Source organism: Dendropsophus ebraccatus, chromosome 9, assembly GCF_027789765.1.
Source record: "Dendropsophus ebraccatus isolate aDenEbr1 chromosome 9, aDenEbr1.pat, whole genome shotgun sequence".
NCBI classification, from domain to species: Eukaryota; Metazoa; Chordata; class Amphibia; order Anura; family Hylidae; genus Dendropsophus; species Dendropsophus ebraccatus.
The window spans coordinates 112,612,385-112,632,368 of NC_091462.1; the positions used below are offsets into that span (position 1 = coordinate 112,612,385).

The 19,984-nt window shown below is 49.6% G+C and overlaps 2 protein-coding genes across 2 annotated transcripts; one reads left to right on the plus strand and one right to left on the minus strand.

The window, feature by feature from the left end:
• The first annotated feature begins 4,408 nt into the window (after window positions 1-4,408).
• Window positions 4,409-14,375, plus strand: LOC138801543 (uncharacterized). Its single transcript, XM_069984471.1, has 12 exons — window positions 4,409-4,708; window positions 5,479-5,590; window positions 6,108-6,201; window positions 6,291-6,345; window positions 7,689-7,829; window positions 10,665-10,825; window positions 11,051-11,149; window positions 11,245-11,390; window positions 11,474-11,645; window positions 12,550-12,662; window positions 12,819-12,903; window positions 12,987-14,375. Exons 1-12 carry the CDS (start codon window positions 4,591-4,593, stop codon window positions 13,041-13,043), a joined length of 1,353 nt encoding a protein of 450 aa, XP_069840572.1. The 5' UTR covers window positions 4,409-4,590; the 3' UTR covers window positions 13,044-14,375.
• A 169-nt stretch (window positions 14,376-14,544) lies between these two features.
• On the minus strand, window positions 14,545-17,012 carry LOC138801554 (nuclear protein 1-like). Its single transcript, XM_069984498.1, has 3 exons — window positions 16,790-17,012; window positions 16,458-16,610; window positions 14,545-14,897 (listed from the first exon to the last, which is right to left on the minus strand). Exons 1-2 carry the CDS (start codon window positions 16,890-16,892, stop codon window positions 16,465-16,467), a joined length of 249 nt encoding a protein of 82 aa, XP_069840599.1. The 5' UTR covers window positions 16,893-17,012; the 3' UTR covers window positions 14,545-14,897; window positions 16,458-16,464.
• Between the last annotated feature and the right edge of the window lie 2,972 nt (window positions 17,013-19,984).

Here is a 19,984-nt window from a genome sequence, read left to right on the forward strand (position 1 = left end):
CAGATGGCAGCACAACAAGAATACATGAAATAAATACAACAAGGAATGAATGTAAACAATGCAGTTATAAAACATCTGAATAACATACAGATAAGTGAGGAGAACAGCACAAATAGGCCACCCCATGGAGAAGGCCTTCACATTCTACTCTCATCCTCACTCTACGCATACACGAATTGACCTTTTCCTTGGGAATGTAATAGGCCTGCGATCCACCTCTCACACGGAGATCCATCAGATTTCCTGGTCGGACCATGCTCCTATTTCCATAGACCTCACCTTGCTGTCGCAGCCCCATAGGGTGTGCCACTGGCGGCTCAACGAGGGTTTATTGAAACATCCTCCGCACCGGGAACATCTGGCCTCCTGTCTCCGGGAATACTTTACACTAAATCTAGGTAGTGTCACTTCTGTGGCGACATTGTGGGAAGCCCATAAAACAGTATTCCGAGGGAGTTGTATTTCTCTCTCCTCCCACATTAAAAGAGACACACAGGCCCGTCGTACTGAACTTTCTCGGGTCTTACGATCTAAAGAGGCGGACATGATCCGCAGACCCTCTGTCCCCCTACTCAGAGCCATAATAGCGATACGCAACGAATTGAAGGACTTGGCAATAACTAAGGCTAGTCGTCTTCTTTCATTTACAAAGCACAAATATTACGACAAGGCCAATAAGGCTCACACACTATTGGCCTCGCAACTCCGCGACCAAAATGTCAAGAAAACTCCTTACGTAGTCAAGGACAGACGGGGTAAGCTACATTACGACCCCTCGGGTATTGCCAAGGCCTTCTCAGAGTACTACACCTCCCTCTATTCTCTCCCTACCACTCTTCCTTCCGATCCTTGTGAGAGAGATAACCTTATTAGATCCTACCTAGAGTCATGCGGCCTCCCAAAACTCTCCTCTTCCGACCTGGAGTCCCTTAACATGCCTATTACGGGGGAGGAACTGGAAGAAGTCCTTAAGGGCCTTCCGTCAGGGAAATCTCCTGGGACGGATGGACTACCCTATATATACTATAAAACATTCTATGCCATTCTGCAACCTCACATGCTCCCTCTCTTTAATTCTTTCCTCAGTGGTGGAGAACAGGTACCCCCCGCGATGCTAAGCTCCTATATAACAGTTATCCCGAAACAAGGCAAGGACCCCTCTGACCCTGCTGGTTATAGGCCCATCTCACTGCTCAACGCGGACCTAAAAATATTCACTAAGGTACTTGCGGTGCGACTGGGGTTGGTCTTGCCGAGCCTAGTACATGCCGATCAGGTGGGATTTGTATTGAACAGACAGGCTGGTGATAACACCAGAAGGACGATCGACCTGATTGACGTTATGAATAAATCACGCTCTTCGGGTCTTCTCCTGAGTTTGGATGCAGAGAAGGCCTTTGACAGGCTAGGCTGGCCCTTCCTGTTTGTAACTCTCCAAACATATGGCTTCTCGGGGCCTTTTCTGCATGCCATTCAGGGCACTTTACTCGAGCCCTGTAGCTCGAGTTAAATTGCCCCATGCCACCTCGGATTCTATACCTATACATAATGGTACTCGGCAGGGCTGCCCCCTATCCCCGCTCCTTTTTGTTCTTAGCATAGAGCCGCTAGCAGCTCAGATCCGCCTTTCTCCAGATGTCCAGGGAGTCATGGTTAGGGACTGAGAGTTTAAACTCTCCCTATTTGCGGACGATATCTTACTTACCATCCGTAATCCGCAGGTCTCGCTCCCTAACCTTCACTCTATACTGAACGCATACGGGGCCCTATCAGGTTATAGGATTAATTCGCACAAAACTGAAGCTCTCCCTATTAACCTTACACCCTCCCAAATACAGTCTCTACACCGTTCCTATCCCTACAAATGGGTGGAGGGGGGATTGAAGTATCTGGGCATTAACATCTCCCACTGATACCGGACTCTTTACAAACATAATTTCCCACACTTCTTCCAGGAAGTAACGGCCCAACTAACCAAATGGTCCACCCTACCCCTTTCCCTTATTGGTAGGATCAATGTGATCAAAATGAACATCCTTCCCCGCTACTTATATCTCCTGGAGACCCTCCCAATCCCAATCTCAGCTGGTGTGCTGTGTCGGTTTCAGGGAACCCTGTTGCATTTTATTTGGGCGGGAAGACGCCATAGGGTGGCTAAAACGGTACTATGTGCCGGTAGATCCCGTGGGGGTCTGGCGGTCCCGAATGTATCCCTTTATTACCTAGCAGTCCACCTCCGGAGGATTCCTTCCTGGACATCTCTTTCAGCATACAATAAGTGAACGGAGATTGAGAAACTGTGGTTAGCCCCCATCCATCCCAGCGAACTAATTTGGTCCCCCTCCTATTCTGGCTCCACTGACTGGCTCTTGGGTCCGATGAGGCACACCAGGGAGATATGGCTAAAAAGTGACCAACAATTTTCCCTTAAAGCACAACCTTCCTTGCTTACTCCCTTCCTATACACTGACTTGCTACAGAACAGCCATGACCGTGCCACCATTCTCCCCTGGAAAACAGCTAAATTGTTCCAATTCGCAGATATCACATGCCCCTTTAGGAGACAGGTACTGCCTTTTCGGACACTTCGGGAGAGATTTGACTTACCCTTACAGGCCTCACTGTACCATGAGGTTGTATCATACTTTGCCTCGGAAATAACGGTCAACAAACCTTTCCCGAAACCTACCGCGTTTGAACTCCTCTGCAGAGGAACCACCTCCACAAGAGGCCTTATTACAGATATTTACTCCATTCTGAATGCTCCCCCGGGTGAAGACTCACCTTCCCACTCCTACATGACCAAATGGGAACAGTACCTCTATAGACCCATTCCCCTAAACCTTTGGCAAGTGATATGGTCGCAAGCCGCCAAATCTTCATCCTGTATATCATACAGGGAAAATCAGTATAAAATACTCTTCCATTGGTATCACACTCCTGACCTCCTGCACCGTTTTTTCCCAGCCACGCCGCCTATTTGCTGGCGTTGCCTCACTGAGATAGGTACCCTCCCCCACATTTTTTGGGATTGTGCAGGCCTCCGACCCTACTGGACGGGGATTCAAGGCCTCTTGATGGCTGTTCTCCAGGTGATCTTACCCCTGGATCCTCTAACCTACCTGTTAAATGTCCCCCCGAAATCATTGAACAAGCCAGCATCCCGCCTCCTCTTATATATTCTCACAGCAGCTAAATGTCTACTTGCCAAATACTGGAGACAAACCCTGATACCGTCAGCGGTAGAGCTCATTAACAGGATCCAGGAGGTTAGGAGATGTGAATACCTCTCTGCTTCCAATGAAGACCGACTGGAAGATTTCAATAAGACTTGGGCCGCATGGGATACTTACTATGAGATATTCCGTGCTTCCACACCCCACTCAGCTTGATTTCCTGCTCTCCCCTTCCCCGTTGTTTCTGTCTTGTCTTGTCTTGTCCTGTGTGTCTGTATGTTGGCATTTTTATTTGATCTACGTAATGTTAAACCATTTTAGATTGGTCTAAGAGTTCTACATTTTATTGTTTAGCTTAAGGGTAATTGATTGTGGAAGATCTCAGGGACCACATGATGTTCCCGGTAATATGCTACATTATACCATGTTGTCCTTGCTGGGACCTTTACTTTGGAACCTTACTTCTGGTCCGTTATACCTAATACGTTGCTGTTTGCTGTGAAGGGTTGTTCCTGAGGTTCACCTTACCTCCTTGTTATATGCTTTATGACTGCAATGTTCCAACGAATGTTTTATTTTTGGAAAATCTCATAAACAATTTATTAAAAAAAAAAAAAAAAAAGACAAATCCGATCGAAACGAAAAATAGATAGCACACCACACACCGCCGAGGGCTTCGAAACGCAGTTTGAATGGAGTGTGTGCACAAAGCGGTACGGGCTGTATTACGCGCAGAAAAATGGCTGGAAGAAGAAACGGAAGAAGAATAAGGATTACAATATAGGGATTTTCAAGCACTATAATAATGATCTTTACTGAAGACTGAAATAACCCTGTGTGACAGTACTGGGTATCCTGTTCTATGTGGGTCAGTGTGTACACATTCCCCGCCTTGCACCATCTGTAAATGCTACTTCTTGGAAATACTTTACACATTTTCTGCTGGGACCATTAGATTCCCAGTCAGACATCCGTAAAAAGAATGTTTATACACCCACAGGGAACAGTACAGAAGAGAGAAGAGCAGCATGGGAAAGCATGGCCCTAATACCCCTCACCACATGATCCCTGTTCCTTACTTTACCACGTATTATGCGTCTATAATACATTCTGTCCATTATGTAATACATACCATGCCAGTTATACAATACCCACAACAAACATGGCGGATTTGTAACTTCCGTGCGGAGACCGGAAGTGCGCCTCCCGTGTTATTCTGTATGAGTTGGACACGTCGCACGTCAGGCCACATCAGCGGGCCGGGGCATTCTGGGATATGTAGTGTTACTGGGTGACGTCACGTTCTCGTTTACCTGAGAAGCTTTTGGTGCACGGACTACAAGTCCCGGCTGGCTGCTCGTCCCTCCATAGTAATTGAAGCCGGCTCCGGTGTGCGGGGCTCAGAGGAGTGAACATGTCCGGGAAGGTGAAGGTGCGGGCCGCCGCCAATGCGGACTCTATGGCCGGGGCCGTGTCTGTGAACGAGAGGATCCTGAGGGACTGCCACAGCCTGTACACCGACCCGGAGAACGGTGAGAGAGGCTGTATATGTCACCCGCTATATACTGGGCAGGGAGGAGGATGTATATAGGGGGTGACATATATAGACACGTACACAGTATATACAGGGTTATGAATACATGTCACACACACCCTATATACTGTATACATATGTCACCCCCCCATGTACTGTATGCACGTCTATATATGTCACCTGCTATATACTGCATATACTGGGCAGGGAGGGACTATATATATACATATATGCAGTATATAGGGGGTGACATATATAGACATGTACACAGTATATACAGGGTTATGTGTATGCAGTATATAGGGGGGGGGGGGGGCTGTCATATAGATATGAATACACGTCACACACACCCTATATACTGTGTACATATCTATACCTGTCACCCCCCTATATACTGTATACATGTCTGTCACCCCCCCCCCTATATACTGTATACATGTCTGTCACCCCCCCCCCTATATACTGTATACATGTCTGTCACCCCCCCCCCTATATACTGTATACATGTCTGTCACCCCCCCCCTATATACTGTATACATGTCTGTCACCCCCCCCCCTATATACTGTATACATGTCTGTCACCCCCCCCCCCTATATACTGTATACATGTCTGTCACCCCCCCCCTATATACTGTATACATGTCTGTCACCCCCCCCCCCTATATACTGTGTACATATATCACCCCCTGTATACTGTGTACATGTCTATATGTCACCCCCTATATACTATGTGTATACACCACATCATGGCCGTTCTCCTCCCCGCAGGTCTCATTGCTCTGGCCTCCCACCTGGGCCTCACCTTTCTGCCTCCAAGGAAGAAGATCACTGTGATGTTAATGGGGAATCACTCAGCCGGGAAGAGCAGCTTCATCAACTGGTGGGGGACTGGGGAGACTGGGGAGAGACTGGGGGGGACAGGGACTGACGAGACTGTGGGGGACTGGTGAGAGACTGGGGGGGGGGACTAGTGAGGGACTGGTGAGAGACTGGGGGGGGGACTGGTGAGAGACTGGGGGGGGGACTGGTGAGAGACTGGGGGGGGGGGACTGGTGAGGGACTGGGGGCAGGGAAGTGGTGACAAAATGTGAAATACTGGGGGGGGGGGGGACTGGTGACAGGACTGAGGGGGACAGGGACACCATTTGAGAGATGGGGGGGGGGGGGGACTGATGGGACTGGTGAGAGACTGGGAGGGACTGCTGAATAGACAGGTTAGATGCTGGGGAGGGGGTGACTCGTGACTGGCCTGGGGGGGAACTAGGGGGGATGGGGACTGGTTCTGGTTCTCTCCACAGTCCGCTCACTCACTGACCCAGATAGAACTTTGCTTTGACCCTGTTGCTCCCATCGGCAGTATTTCTGGTCCGGACTCACAGTCTCTTTCCTCCATGCAGGTACATAGAGGAGCACATCCAGCGCACTGGCGTCGCCATAGAAACTCAAGGCTTTGCCTTCATTACAAGCGGCCGCAAGAGAGAGTCCCTGACGGTAAGTATTGGGGGGGGGGGAGGCAGGGGTCTGTGCGATGTATTCAGGGGTCCGGACAGATACGTCACCTCTCATCTCTTCTTCCACAGGGCGATGCCACCCTCCTCCTGTACCCTCACTTCCAGCCTCTGCAGTCCTTCCAAGGTACGGGGAGACCCTGTTGTGTGTAGGTCTATCTGTGTCTTGGCGCTCGCTCTCTCTCTCTCTGCTCCTGTAGTGTCTCAGCTCTATCTCTGCTCCTGTACTCTCTGCTCCTGTACTCTCTGCTCCTGTACTCTCTGCTCCTGTACTCTCTGCTCCTGTACTCTCTGCTCCTGTACTCTCTGCTCCTGTACTCTCTGCTCCTGTACTCTCTGCTCCTGTACTGTCTCAGCATGCTCTCTGCTACTGTACACTCAGCATGTTCTCTCTGTTCTTGTACTCTCTGCTCCTGTACTCTTTCTGCTCCTGTAGTGTCTCAGCATATTCTCTCTGCTACTGTAGTGTCTCGGCATGCTCTCTGCTACTGTACACTCAGCATGTTCTCTCTGTTCTTGTAGTGTCTCAGCATGTTCTCTCTGTTCTTGTAGTGTCTCAGCATGTTCTCTCTGTTCTTGTAGTGTCTCGGCACTCTCTCTGCTACTGTAGTGTCTCGGCACTCTCTCTGCTACTTTAGTGTCTCGGCACTCTCTCTGCTACTGTAGTGTCTCGGCACTCTCTTTGCTACTGTAGTGTCTCGGCACTCTCTTTGCTACTGTAGTGTCTCGGCACTCTCTCTGCTACTTTAGTGTCTCGGCACTCTCTCTGCTACTTTAGTGTCTCGGCACTCTCTCTGCTACTTTAGTGTCTCGGCACTCTCTCTGCTACTTTAGTGTCTCGGCACTCTCTCTGCTACTTTAGTGTCTCGGCACTCTCTCTGCTACTGTAGTGTCTCGGCACTCTCTCTGCTACTGTAGTGTCTCGGCACTCTCTCTGCTACTTTAGTGTCTCGGCACTCTCTCTGCTACTTTAGTGTCTCGGCACTCTCTCTGCTACTTTAGTGTCTCGGCACTCTCTCTGCTACTTTAGTGTCTCGGCACTCTCTCTGCTACTTTAGTGTCTCGGCACTCTCTCTGCTACTTTAGTGTCTCGGCACTCTCTCTGCTACTTTAGTGTCTCGGCACTCTCTCTGCTACTTTAGTGTCTCGGCACTCTCTCTGCTACTTTACATTCTCAGCGCGTTTTCTGCTCTTGTAGTGTCTCAGCATGCTCTCTCTGTTCCTGTACTTTCTCGGCACACTCTCTTTTCCCTTTAGTCTCTTGGCATGCTCTTTCTTTTACTATACTCTTGACTTTATTTTCCCTTTACTCTCTCGGCACGCTCTCTCTTTTCCTGTACTCTTAGCATTCTCTTTCTTTACCGGTACGCTCTCTCTGCTCCTGTACACTCTCAGTTCGCTATCTTTTCCTGTACTCTTAGCATTCTCTTTCTTTACCTGTACACTCTCAGCACACTCTCTCCTCTCTAGGTGTTTCTGAATACTTGTGCACAGAGATCTCCACATCCCGGCAGAAGAAGTTCAGCCTGGTGACGTTTGTGGACACACCGGGGCTGGTGGATGGAGACATGAAGTATCCCTTTGATGTGAACAGAGCCCTCTTATGGCTGGGTGAGTGTACTGCAATATGCGCCAAGGGTGTGTGAGGCGTAACAGGATGTGTATCTGACCTGTACGGATCAGTATCCCTCTAATCCAGCATTACTAGGACTTTATGGATTGTGTGTAGCGGATGGGAGTGAGGGGAATCGGGCATGAGAGAGAATCGCTGAATCAATCCTATCACAGGTAAAACTGCCCCAGAGGTTATAGAGGGGTCTGCACCCAGGTGTTATGGTGGTGAAGGTGAAACTTGCAATTACCCCTGGGACTTCACTGTTTCTGCTGCCTGAGGTATTATAGATGGTGATACTTGTAGTTCCCCCTGGGGTATCTCTGTTACTGCTGCCTGAGGTATTATACATGGTGATATTTGTAGTTCCCCCTGGGGTATCTGTTATTGCTGCCTGAGGTATTATAGATGGTGATGGTGATACTTGTAGTTCCCCCTGGGGTATCTCTGTTACTGCTGCCTAAGGTATTATAGATGGTGATACCTATAGTTCCCCCTGGGGTATCTGTTGCTGCCTGAGGTATTATATAGATGGTGATACTTGTAGTTCCCCCTGGGGTATCTGTTGCTGCCTGTGGTATTATAGATGGTGATACTTGTAGTTCCCCCTGGGGTGTATCTGTTGCTGCCTGAGGGATTATATAGATGGTGATACTTGTAGTTCCCCCTGGGGTATCTGTGCTGTCTGAGGTATTATAGATGGTGATACTTGTAGTTCCCCCTGGGGTGTATTATAGATGGTGATACTTGTAGTTCCCCCTGGGGTGTATTATAGATGGTGATACTTGTAGTTCCCCCTGGGGTGTATTATAGATGGTGATACTTGTAGTTCCCCCTGGGGTGTATCTGTTGCTGCCTGAGGTAATATATAGTTGGTGATACTTGTAGTTCCCCCTGGGGTATCTGTGCTGTCTGAGGTATTATAGATGGTGATACCTATAGTTCCCCCTGGGGTATCTGTGCTGTCTGAGGTATTATAGTTGGTGATACTTGTAGTTCCCCCTGGGGTATCTGTGCTGTCTGAGGTATTATAGTTGGTGATACTTGTAGTTCCCCCTGGGGTATCTCTGTTACTGCTGCCTCAGGTGCTGGTGGAGACCCCCTTGATTATTTGTGAGGTGCAGACAACAGGGAGACGGGGTCTTGAGGTGACACAGTGACGTTACTTTGATCATGAGGCACCTAACATCACAGTCCTCTCTGCGTATTAAGATGGCCGCCTGGTCACTGATGTTAAAATGGAGATTTGTGTTGTGACAAGGAGTCTTTGTAAGATTGATCACCAGTGATCCACAGACTAGCAGGATGGAAGTCTTTACAGTTACCTGGGCCGGGCTGTAAGCCGCAATGTTTCAGTACTAAGGGTATGTGGAGGAATCGCCCCTCAGTGCAGAGTACCTGGTGATCGGGCTCCCTCTTCTGTCTCCATCCTTGGTGAGCTGGCTCCTCATAATCTCCTCAGTCTCTGCTCCCCTCTGTTACCACCACAGCTTCCCTCATACTCACAGAATTCCTGTCACAACTGCCTTGTATGAGGAGCTCATTAGAATAGCCCCACCCACTTTCTAGATGTTTCCACTAGCTGCTGTAATACACTCAGAAGGCTGGTGGTGGTGCTGTTACCTCACTCCCTGGTTGTGGTGTGTGTGTATCTATGGTGACCCATCTCTACCTCATCTCTATAATATCCTAATAAACATACGGTTATAATTCTTATAATAACCACGATGGGGCAGATTTACTGACCCTCCTGTGTAATGTTATACTAGAACAATGGTCCCTATCCTATGCTTCTTCCACCATGGTTAACACTGCTGTCAGGGAATGATGGGAGTTGTAGTTCTGCAACAGCTGGAGAGCCAAAGGTTGGGAACAGAGCATGTATGGGAACCCCCACCCCTGTAGCCTTTGACCTCTGGGGCATGATGGGAACTGAAGAGGCAGAGGTTGGGGATCATTTCTGTAGAGGTCACAGCTGTCCAGGCATGCTGGGAGTTGTAGTTTTGCAACAGCTGGAGAATTAGGGTCCTATTCCACGGGCCGATGGGGGCCCGATCAACGATGTAAACGAGCGCTGATCTGCTAGATCTGCGCTCGTTTACTGGGCCTATTCCATGGCTCCGATGATCGTTTAGCTAGGGCTGCAGGGACATCGTTTCCGATGTCCTTGCAGCCCTTGTTTCATACATTACCTGCCCGGGCAGCAGGTCTTCTCCTTCTCTCCCGGTCCCCTGCCGCAGCAGCTTCCGTTCAGACAGCCCCGCTCCAAAGCTGCTGCGGCGCGGGACTGGGAGAGAAGAAGACCTGCCGCCCGTACAGGTAATTTATGATGGTTTGAAATCGTCGGTCGCCGCCATGCACCGCTATTCCACCGTAGCGATGCGCTGGTGGCGAACAATGATTTTAGGTTTGAACCTAAATGAACGATCAGCCGATGACACGATCATCGGCTGATCGTTCTCTCTATTGCACGGAGCGATAATCGATTATCGCTCCGTGAAATAGGCCCCTTAGGTTGGGGACACAGCCCTAGTGTGAGAAGCCGATATATCCCAGGAGCTCGGGCTGTATGATATTTGGCGCCTGTTTTGACGTATATTAGTTGCCAATAATTTGTAACAGAATTAAATTTACAAACCACTCCCATTTTTGCACTTAACCACACCTTCTTAACAAGCCACACCCCCTTGTCAGACTAAATGCAGAATAAATCCCACCCTTTCTCCTTAGTCTTAAATGTATGTAGAGCTGCATTACAGGGGCAGAGCAGATGATGATGCAGGGGTTGGAGCTTCTATGTGAGGTCTGATGAACCTCTCCGTTCTGCGTCTCAGGAGAGCTCTGTGACCTGGTGCTGGTCTTCTTTGACCCCATGGGTCAGGCGCTGTGTAAAAGAACCCTGGATATTGTGGAGAAGATCAACGAGAAACACGGTGACAAACTGCGCTTCTACCTGAGCAAGGCGGACGAGGCCGGAGGAGAGAGCGACCGGCAGGTGAGGGGGGAGGAGTCTAATACTGGTATCCCATGACTCACTCTCTAGCTGGGGCAAAACTACAAATCCCAGCATGCTGTGAGCTGTAGTTTTGCCACAGGGTGGAGTTGATTACCATAATGCACTAAATTCTGCATATTATTCCTGATCTAAACAAGCAATGCAGAATTATGAGTTCAGCTCCGGGAGTGGTTGTCCTGAATGCCGCTGCGCTTACTCTTTCAGAGGGTCCTGATGCAGATCGTCCAGGAGTTGTGTAAGAGGCCCGGGCTGAACAAGTGCGGCTTTGACATGCCCACCATCTACATCCCCAACCCCAATAAGGTAACCCCCCCCCCCCTCCTTATATACATCTGTAATATCCCTATACAGTGCTGCCCCCTGGTGGCCGCTGACAATTATCACCCATCTCTATCCAGCCGAGTCGCTGCGTCAACCAGATCGAAGACGTCTGTAAAACCATAGAGAAAACCATCACCCAGACGGTGCAGACCACACTCAACACTCTCGGGAGAGACTGCCAGAAACTGAGCGAGGGCATTGAGAACAAGCTGCGGGAAGATGAGTGAGTGATGAAAGGGGGGGGGGGGGGGGTCACCGCCAAATTATAGGGGTATATATGGTGCTGATCGTCTCCTCCTCTCGCAGTGACACCGTGTGGAGTAACAGGCGGGCCCGGGTACGCGGCTGTCTCTTTGGGCTGACAGGCTTCCTGCTGCCGCTCTTCCTCTTCGCCTCCATATTGTTCGGAGCCATCCCCCGCGAGTTCTGGCTGAGTCTCCTGGGGGGGTCAGGGGTGGAGACCCTGGAGATCTACCTGGTGAGGATGAGAGCATGGGGTACTACCCCCAGATAATGGTGAGGCAGCGAAATCCCAAAGTTCTAGGTACAACTTGTGTCGAATTCCCCATCTACAATATCTCTGCTTGCTGTCAGCGAATGGGATCAGCATTCACAGCCAGAGGCCAAAGCCTTTGTTACACTGTTGTAGGAAAAGACTTTGGCTTCCATTCAGTGACATTCAGTGACAGTGTATTTCTGCGTGCATGCAGACGGTTAGGAAATGTTGGTCAGGAAGTGTTTAAGGAAGCGTCAGAAGCTCCCAGCGCCCCCATGTGGCCAGAGGTATAATGCTGCCTCCGCCCACAAGAGTGATTGTCAGGGCAGGGAACCCAAGGCTCCTCACCCTGTCAAACACAGCACTGCATTTAACTGTATATGCTCTTGATTAGTAGTATGTAGTTAAAGGGGAACTCCAGCTATTTTTTTTTTTTTCCTTTCGAATTAAAAAAAACCTCCAGTCTTCCAATACTTATCAGCTGCTGTATGTCCTGCAGGAAGTGGTGGATTGTATTCAGTCTGGCACAGTGCTCTCTGCTGCCACCTCTGTCCATGTCAGGAACTGTCCAGAGCGGTAGCAAATCCCCATAGAAAACCTCTCCTGCTCTGGACAGTTCCTGACATGGACAGAGGTGGCAGCAGAGAGCACTGTGTCAGACTGGAGAGAATACACCACTCCCTGCAGGACATACAGCAGCTGATAAGGACTGGAAGACTGGAGGTTTTTCAAAAATATTTCTGGACCAGAAAATACTGCAGGGTGTGCGAGCCTACTAGATAGCAGATGTGTGCATGGGGGCTATGTAAAGATAAGGGGGGCTGGTATGGTCCCCTAGAGGGGGTGTATATACACTGCCATCTGTATAACTCTTCTCTCGCCCCAGGCACCCATGCACACCCTGTGGACGATGGTCCCGGAGGACTACGTACTCTACACCTTTGTGGGGCTGCTGCTTCTCACCCTGCTCTTCCTGTTGATGGCGCAGCGATGTTTCAGGTATTAGATGCTGTAGTGTCATGTGACTCTAAGGAACCACCACCTATCATCTTATCCCTTTATATCACCAGGAGGGGGTCTGCCGATATCTGATGAGGACCCCTCCCCCTATGTTGTTGTGTCTGACCTCTGACCCCATCTCCTGTTTCCTCCCAGAACACGTGAAACTCTGAGCAAGAAGCAGAGACGCTACCTGCAGGACCGGCACGCTTACATCACCGAGGTGGTGGAGCACAAGAGGGTGAGACGCCCGTCCTGCCTCTACCTGTGCCCACTGGGCGCCATCCATCAGCCCCTCTCACCCTCTCTCTCTTGTCTCTGTAGAAGCAGCTGTACGAGGATTACCTGAAACAGAGCGTGGGCGAACACGACATGAGCTGAGGAGCCGCCGCCTTATCACCGCTTACCACCAGGGGCTGTGGGGCTCCCCCCTCCTCATCACCACCAGCAGCTGCGGGGCCCCCCCTCCCCAAAACCAGCGGCTGCTGCAGTCCCCCTCCTCATCACCACCAGCGGCTGCAGGACCCCCCTTCCCACAACCAGCGGCTGCACTCCCCCTCCTCATCACCACCAGCAGCTGCGGGGCCCCCCTCCCCAAAACCAGCGGCTGCTGCAGTCCCCCTCCTCATCACCACCAGCGGCTGCAGGACCCCCCTTCCCACAACCAGCGGCTGCTGCACTCCCCCTCATCAGCGGCTGCGGGGCCCCCCTCCCCACAACCAGCGGCTGCTGCACTCCCCCTCCTCATCACCACCAGCGGCTGCGGGGCCCCCCTCCCCACAACCAGCGGCTGCTGCACTCCCCCCTCCTCATCACCACCAGCGGCTGCGGGGCCCCCCTCCCCAAAACCAGCGGCTGCTGCACTCCCCCTACACATCACCAGCGGCTGCGGGGCCCTCCCTCCTCACAACCAGTAGCTGTGGGGCCCCCCTCCTCACAACCGGCGGCTGCTGCACTCCCCCTCCTCACAACCAGCAGCTGCGGGGCCCCCTCCTCACAACCAGCAGCTGCGGGGCCCCCCTCCTCACCACCACCACCAGCAGCTGCGGGGCTCCCCCTTATCTTCACCACCAGCGGCTTCGGGGCTCCCTTCCTCAGTACCAGCGGCTATGGGCCCCCACTCCTCACCAGTAGCCGCGGCTCCCCTACCCTGCCTGTTACACTCGTTTACCTGGATGGTCCCGGCCAGCGCTGAGGTTACAGTATCGGTGCCCGGTGCGGGCGACTCTTCTCACCAGCAGCTAACTACTGATCATGGCGTCACTCCTCATAGAGATTTATTTTTAATATGGCCCCCTCCCTGTTTTCCCGGATCTGTCTGCCCCCCCGGTGTTCTCTCTGATTGGGTGATGGATTACAGTGAGGGGTAACCCCCACCCCCTAAATAGGTCAGATCTGCACCCGACAAGTGCCACTAAAGCCATAACTACACTCCAGGCATGGACGGACAGATGTAGCGGAGCCTCACGGACGGATGTTACATAGGGACATAGGATCGCTGCACAGTGGATAACCGGTGACGCGCTCGGCTACATCTGTGGAGGTTGGAGGTGTTGCCCCCTGCAGACAGACGATAGTGCTGCAGTTCCTGTATGAGCTGTGATGAGATTTGTACACTGCCAGTATTGCCCACCAGGGGGCGCTCCTCCTCCGCGCTCTCATCTCATCCATGTTCTTCCATTTTTGTACAAGAGAATAAATAAGTTATTTACAGTGGTGGCTCCGTGTGTATGTGATGTGCCCACTCTGACTCCTCCCCCTACCATGGGGATGGAAGGTCAGGTACAAGTGTATGTGATGTGCCTGCTGGGGGTGGGGTTATCTCTGACTCCTCCCCCTAGAATGGGAATAGAACAGGTACAGTAATTCACCATTACACAGGTTGAGTACATCAAACATCTTTATTTTAACCATTTGGTAAAGCTACTTCCCCTCCCTACAACCCATAAAGGGTTAATGGAGCCGTGACTCCGCCCACTGACCGAGGGGTTACAGTAAAACTACATCTCAGAAGGGCTGAGAGAGCAATGCTCTGCCTCTTCTCCACAGGTGTAATGTGCTGCCCTGTGCTCTGCTGGTGGTGGCGATATGCCAGAGCAATCCGCCTCCACCGTCTGCTCTGTAGTGTCCTGGGGACCGGCGGAGACTTCTGTCCATCATCCCGGAACCTCCATGTTCTCTGTGCCTGTCACATGCCATCGAGTCCTGCGCCCTGGTGCCGTCCGGAGAGAAAACCTGGAGGGAGAAGGAAAGAGTCACCATAAACCAGAGCATTAGGGGGCAGTATTATACTATCTATATTCCTGTATATAGGGGGCAGTATTATAGTAGTATATTCCTGTATATAGGAGCAGTATTATAGTAGTTATATTCCTGTATATAGGAGCAGTATTATAGTAGTTATATTCCTGTATATAGGAGCAGTATTATAGTACTTATATTCCTGTATATAGGGGTCAGTATTATAGTAGTATATTCCTGTATATAGGAGCAGTATTATAGTAGTATATTCCTGTATATAGGAGCAGTATTATAGTAGTATATTCCTGTATATAGGAGCAGTATTATAGTAGTATATTCCTGTGTATAGGAGCAGTATTATAGTAGTTATATTCCTGTATATAGGAGCAGTATTATAGTAGTATATTCCTGTGTATAGGAGCAGTATTATAGTAGTATATTCCTGTGTATAGGAGCAGTATTATAGTAGTTATATTCTTGTATATAGGAGCAGTATTATAATAGTATATTCCTGTATATAGGGGGCAGTATTATAGTAGTATATTCCTGTGTATAGGAGCAGTATTATAGTAGTTATATTCTTGTATATAGGAGCAGTATTATAGTAGTTATATTCTTGTATATAGGAGCAGTATTATAGTAGTTATATTCTTGTATATAGGAGCAGTATTATAGTAGTTATATCCCTGTATATAGGAGGCAGTATTATAGTAGTTATATTCCTGTATATAGGAGCAGTATTATAGTAGTTATATTCCTGTATATAGGAGCAGTATTATAGTAGTTATATTCTTGTATATAGGGGGCAGTATTATAGTAGTTATATTCCTGTATATAGGGGCAGTATTATAGTAGTTATATTCCTGTATATAGGAGGCAGTATTATAGCAGTTATATTCCTGTATATAGGGGGCAGTGTTATAGTAGTTATATTCTTGTATGTAGGAGCAGTATTATAATAGTTATATTCTTGTACATTGGGGGCAGTATTATAATAATTATATTCCTGTATATAGGGGCAGTATTATAGTAGTTATATTCCTGTATATAGGGGCAGTATTATAGTAGTTATATTCCTGTATATAGGAGCAGTATTATAGTAGATATATTGTATATAGGGGGCAGTATTATAGTAGTTATATTCCTGTATATAGGGGGCAGTATTATAGTAGTTATATTCTTGTATATAGGGGGCAGTATTATAGTAGTTATAAGAAGTCAGCACCACTCAGAAACGGTACATCTCAGAGGGTCTATACACCTGGGCTTATGCTGGAGAAGGTCTTGTATTGATAAGTTGCAGCTAGGGGGGCAGCACTCACCAACCAGTGCAACAACACCTAGGGTTGATTCTATGGGAACTCACAGCAGGGAGGGGGGGGGACAAGTAGGTGGTGGTGTGTGACTGGGCCAGCTGTTTCATGCTGATTGCTGTTCCTCACACCTGGCACACGCCTGCAGCTACCTGTCTGCCCCCTCCCTGCCACTGCTGCTGCATTGGTTGGGAAGTGCTGGCTCCGTCACTATACATTACAGCATTTCTACCGCACTCACCTCAGTGTCACTCTTTCCCAGGCTTAGACTTCCTCTTGCCTTCCGTCCTCTGTAGTTTCTCCACAATCTTCCTCTCGTGCCCACATGGACTGTCTCGGTTGGTGTTCTCTCGCGCCTCTTTCTTTGTGCGCCCCTTTCTGGCAGCAGTGGGTACTGCGGAGATGGAGGTATGGGGTCAGTATGCAGTATGTGTAATGTCAGGCAGTGATGGGGTTAATAACATATCCCTGGCTATGGCTGTGACTATAATGGTGGATTTCTGCAGTGATGACCTCACAGGTCACGGATTATAGGGTATAATATACAAGTAGTAATAAGAAGAGGTTACTTACAGGCGTAGCGGTCAGTGAGATTGTAGAAATCGTAGTCATCAAAGTATCGCACTTCGAAGTCGGTGGGCTTCAGCTTGTCAGCCTGCACGTAGGAGGTGGTCATGATGGCGGTCACAGCGGGTCTCTGGGGTGAGGTCTCGGGCTCTCAGCGATGATGGTGGTCACAGCGGGCGCTCGGCGTATGTCTCGTGCTCTGTAATTCAGGTTGTTTTTGTGTCTTGTCTTTGTCTGGAGGTTTATATTAGGACAGACTCCGCCCAGTCTCCTCCAGCTCCGCCCTCGGCCCGCCTCCTCATTGCATCAGACTTCAGCCTCCTCTGTTTACATGAGATTACACCATCGCCCTGCAGAGCGTCTCCCCTGAAGATGTGAAAGTGCAGAGGATCACGCCCTGTACTGCTCTGCAGATCATCACGGCTCCATTGTCTAGGTCTGTAAGGAATCCTAATGTACATAAACAACATATGATCTGCAGAACATCGCAGCCTCTGTGTTTCCCAAACTGTGGCCTTCCAGCTGTTGTACAAGTACAACTCCTATCATGCCCTGATAGCCGACTACAACTCCCATCATGTCCTAATAGCCGACTACAACTCCCATCATGTCCTAATAGCCGACTACAACTCCCATCATGCCCTGACAGCCAACTACAACTCCCATCATGTCCTGATAGCCAACTACAACTCCCATCATGCCCTGACAGCCGACTACAAGTCCCATCATGTCCTGACAGCCGACTACAACTCCAATCATGTCCTGATAGCCGACTACAACTCCCATGATGTCCTGACAGCCGACTACAACTCCCATCATGTCCTGACAGCCGACTACAACTCCCATCATGTCCTGACAGCCGACTACAACTCCCATCATGTCCTGACAGCTGACTACAACTCCCATCATGTCCTGACAGCCGACTACAACTCCCATCATGTCCTGACAGCTGACTACAACTCCCATCATGTCCTGACAGCTGACTACAATTCCCATTATGTCCCAACAGCCTTAGGCTCCATCTTACCACAATGTTCCCCAACCCTTTTGCTCATCAGTTGTTGCAAAACATACAACTCCCATCATGCCCTGACAGCATTCTGCAGACCATGCAGCTCTGTCCTGCACTCTATACTGTGACAATCTCATGCATTACAGAGAAGCCTGCAGAGCATCGCAGCTGTGTACTGCACTCTATACTGTGACAATCTTATGCATTACAGAGAAGCCTGCAGAGCATCGCAGCTCTGTCCTGCACTCTATACTGTGACAATCTCATGCATTACAGAGAAGCCTGCAGAGCATCGCAGCTCTGTCCTGCACTCTATACTGTGACAATCTCATGCACTACAGAGAAGCCTGCAGAGCATCGCAGCTCTGTCCTGCACTCTATACTGTGACAATCTCATGCATTACAGAGAAGCCTGCAGAGCATCGCAGCTCTGTCCTGCACTCTATACTGTGACAATCTCATGCATTACAGAGAAGCCTGCAGGATATTGCACAGCATTAACCCCTGTGCTGCCAGGCTGATGCAGACACACACAGCAGTGACATCAGTCGGGGAGTCTGGCGTTGAGTTATGGTTTCCACTCTTGGGACCCTGTGACACTTCCTCCTGTGGCCCCCGGGGGCCCCCCTGGCGGCTGTGTTAACCCTTTATCACCTCCTTCCAGTAATTCTGCACTGTCAGCATTTTACAGAAGTTTCTGTATTTTTCCAGAACTTTCCCCGGCAGCTGGCCGCCCTCCATGACAAATATCACAGCAAATAAACAGAATGTTGGGCAGGGGGAGGAGCCACTGTGATGGGCGGGGACAAGGTGTGACTCCCAGATGGCCCCGCCCCCATGTGTAATGTTTGTTTGCTGCCACGGCGATGAGTAACCGCCATAACAGTCACCGGACGTGACACGTCCTCTGACAGCGAAAATCCGATTCACAGCTGGGTGATCACTGCTATAACCGTCCTCATAGTTACAGATGGCACCCAGCTTTCCTAGACTCCTGAATGGTAAACCTGTAGTAATATATCCTCCACTTCTATATCATTGCCATTCAGGGTACTGGGAAAGCTGGGTGATCGCCCACACAACCGTCCTCATAGCTACAGATGGCACCCAGCTTTCCTAGACTCCTGAATGGTAAACCTGTAGTAATATATCCTCCACTCTTATATCATTGCCATTCAGGGTACTGGGAAAGCTGGGTGATCGCCCACATAACCAAACCGCCCTAATAGCTACAGATGGCACCCAGCTTTCCTAGACTCCTGAATGGTAAACCTGTAGTAATATATCCTCCACTTCTATATCATTGCCATTCAGGATACTGGGAAAGCTGGGTGATCGCCAACATAACCGCCCTCATAGCTACATATGGCACCCAGCTTTCCTAGACTCCTGAAGGGCAAATCTTTAGTAATATATACTCTGCCCCTATATCATTGCCATTCAGGATACTGGGAAAGCTGGGTGATCGCCCACATTACCGACCGCCCTCATAGCTACAGATGGCACCCAGCTTTCCTAGACTCCTGAGTAGTAAATCTGTAGTAATACATCCCCTGCTCCTATACTGCTGCCATTCAGGAGACAGGAAAAGCTGGGTATCGCCCATCTTTCATCCCCCTTGTTATGTATTATTACAGTCCCTGATCCTATACTGCTGCCATTCAGGAGACTGGGAAAGCTTGGTGGCCACCATTATAACCACCCTCATAGGTAAAGTCGTGTACAGTTACTCAGATTTCCAAGACTCCCGAATGGTAAATCCACCTTGTTATTTAGTAATACAGCCTCTGCTTCTATATTATTGCCATTCAGGAGACTGAGAAAGTTAGGTGACCTCCACTATAACCGCCCTCGCAGGTACAGCCATAGATGTCACTCAGCTTTCCTAGACTCCTGAATAGCAGATCTGCCGTGTCATGTAGTAATCTAGCCCCTGCTCCTATATTGTTACCATTCAGGTCCCTGGGAAAGCTGGGTGATCGCCACCATAACCGCCCTCATAAGTACAGTCATAGATGTCACTCAGCTTTCCTAGAATCCTCCCATGTTATATACCATATCCTCTGCTTCTATATTGCTGCCGCTCAGGAGACTGGTAAAGCTGGGTGATAGCTGTAGAGGTGACTGTATCAGCAGGTGGATGAAGAACTATTCACCACGTGACAGAAGACAATGACTCCGCCATTAGT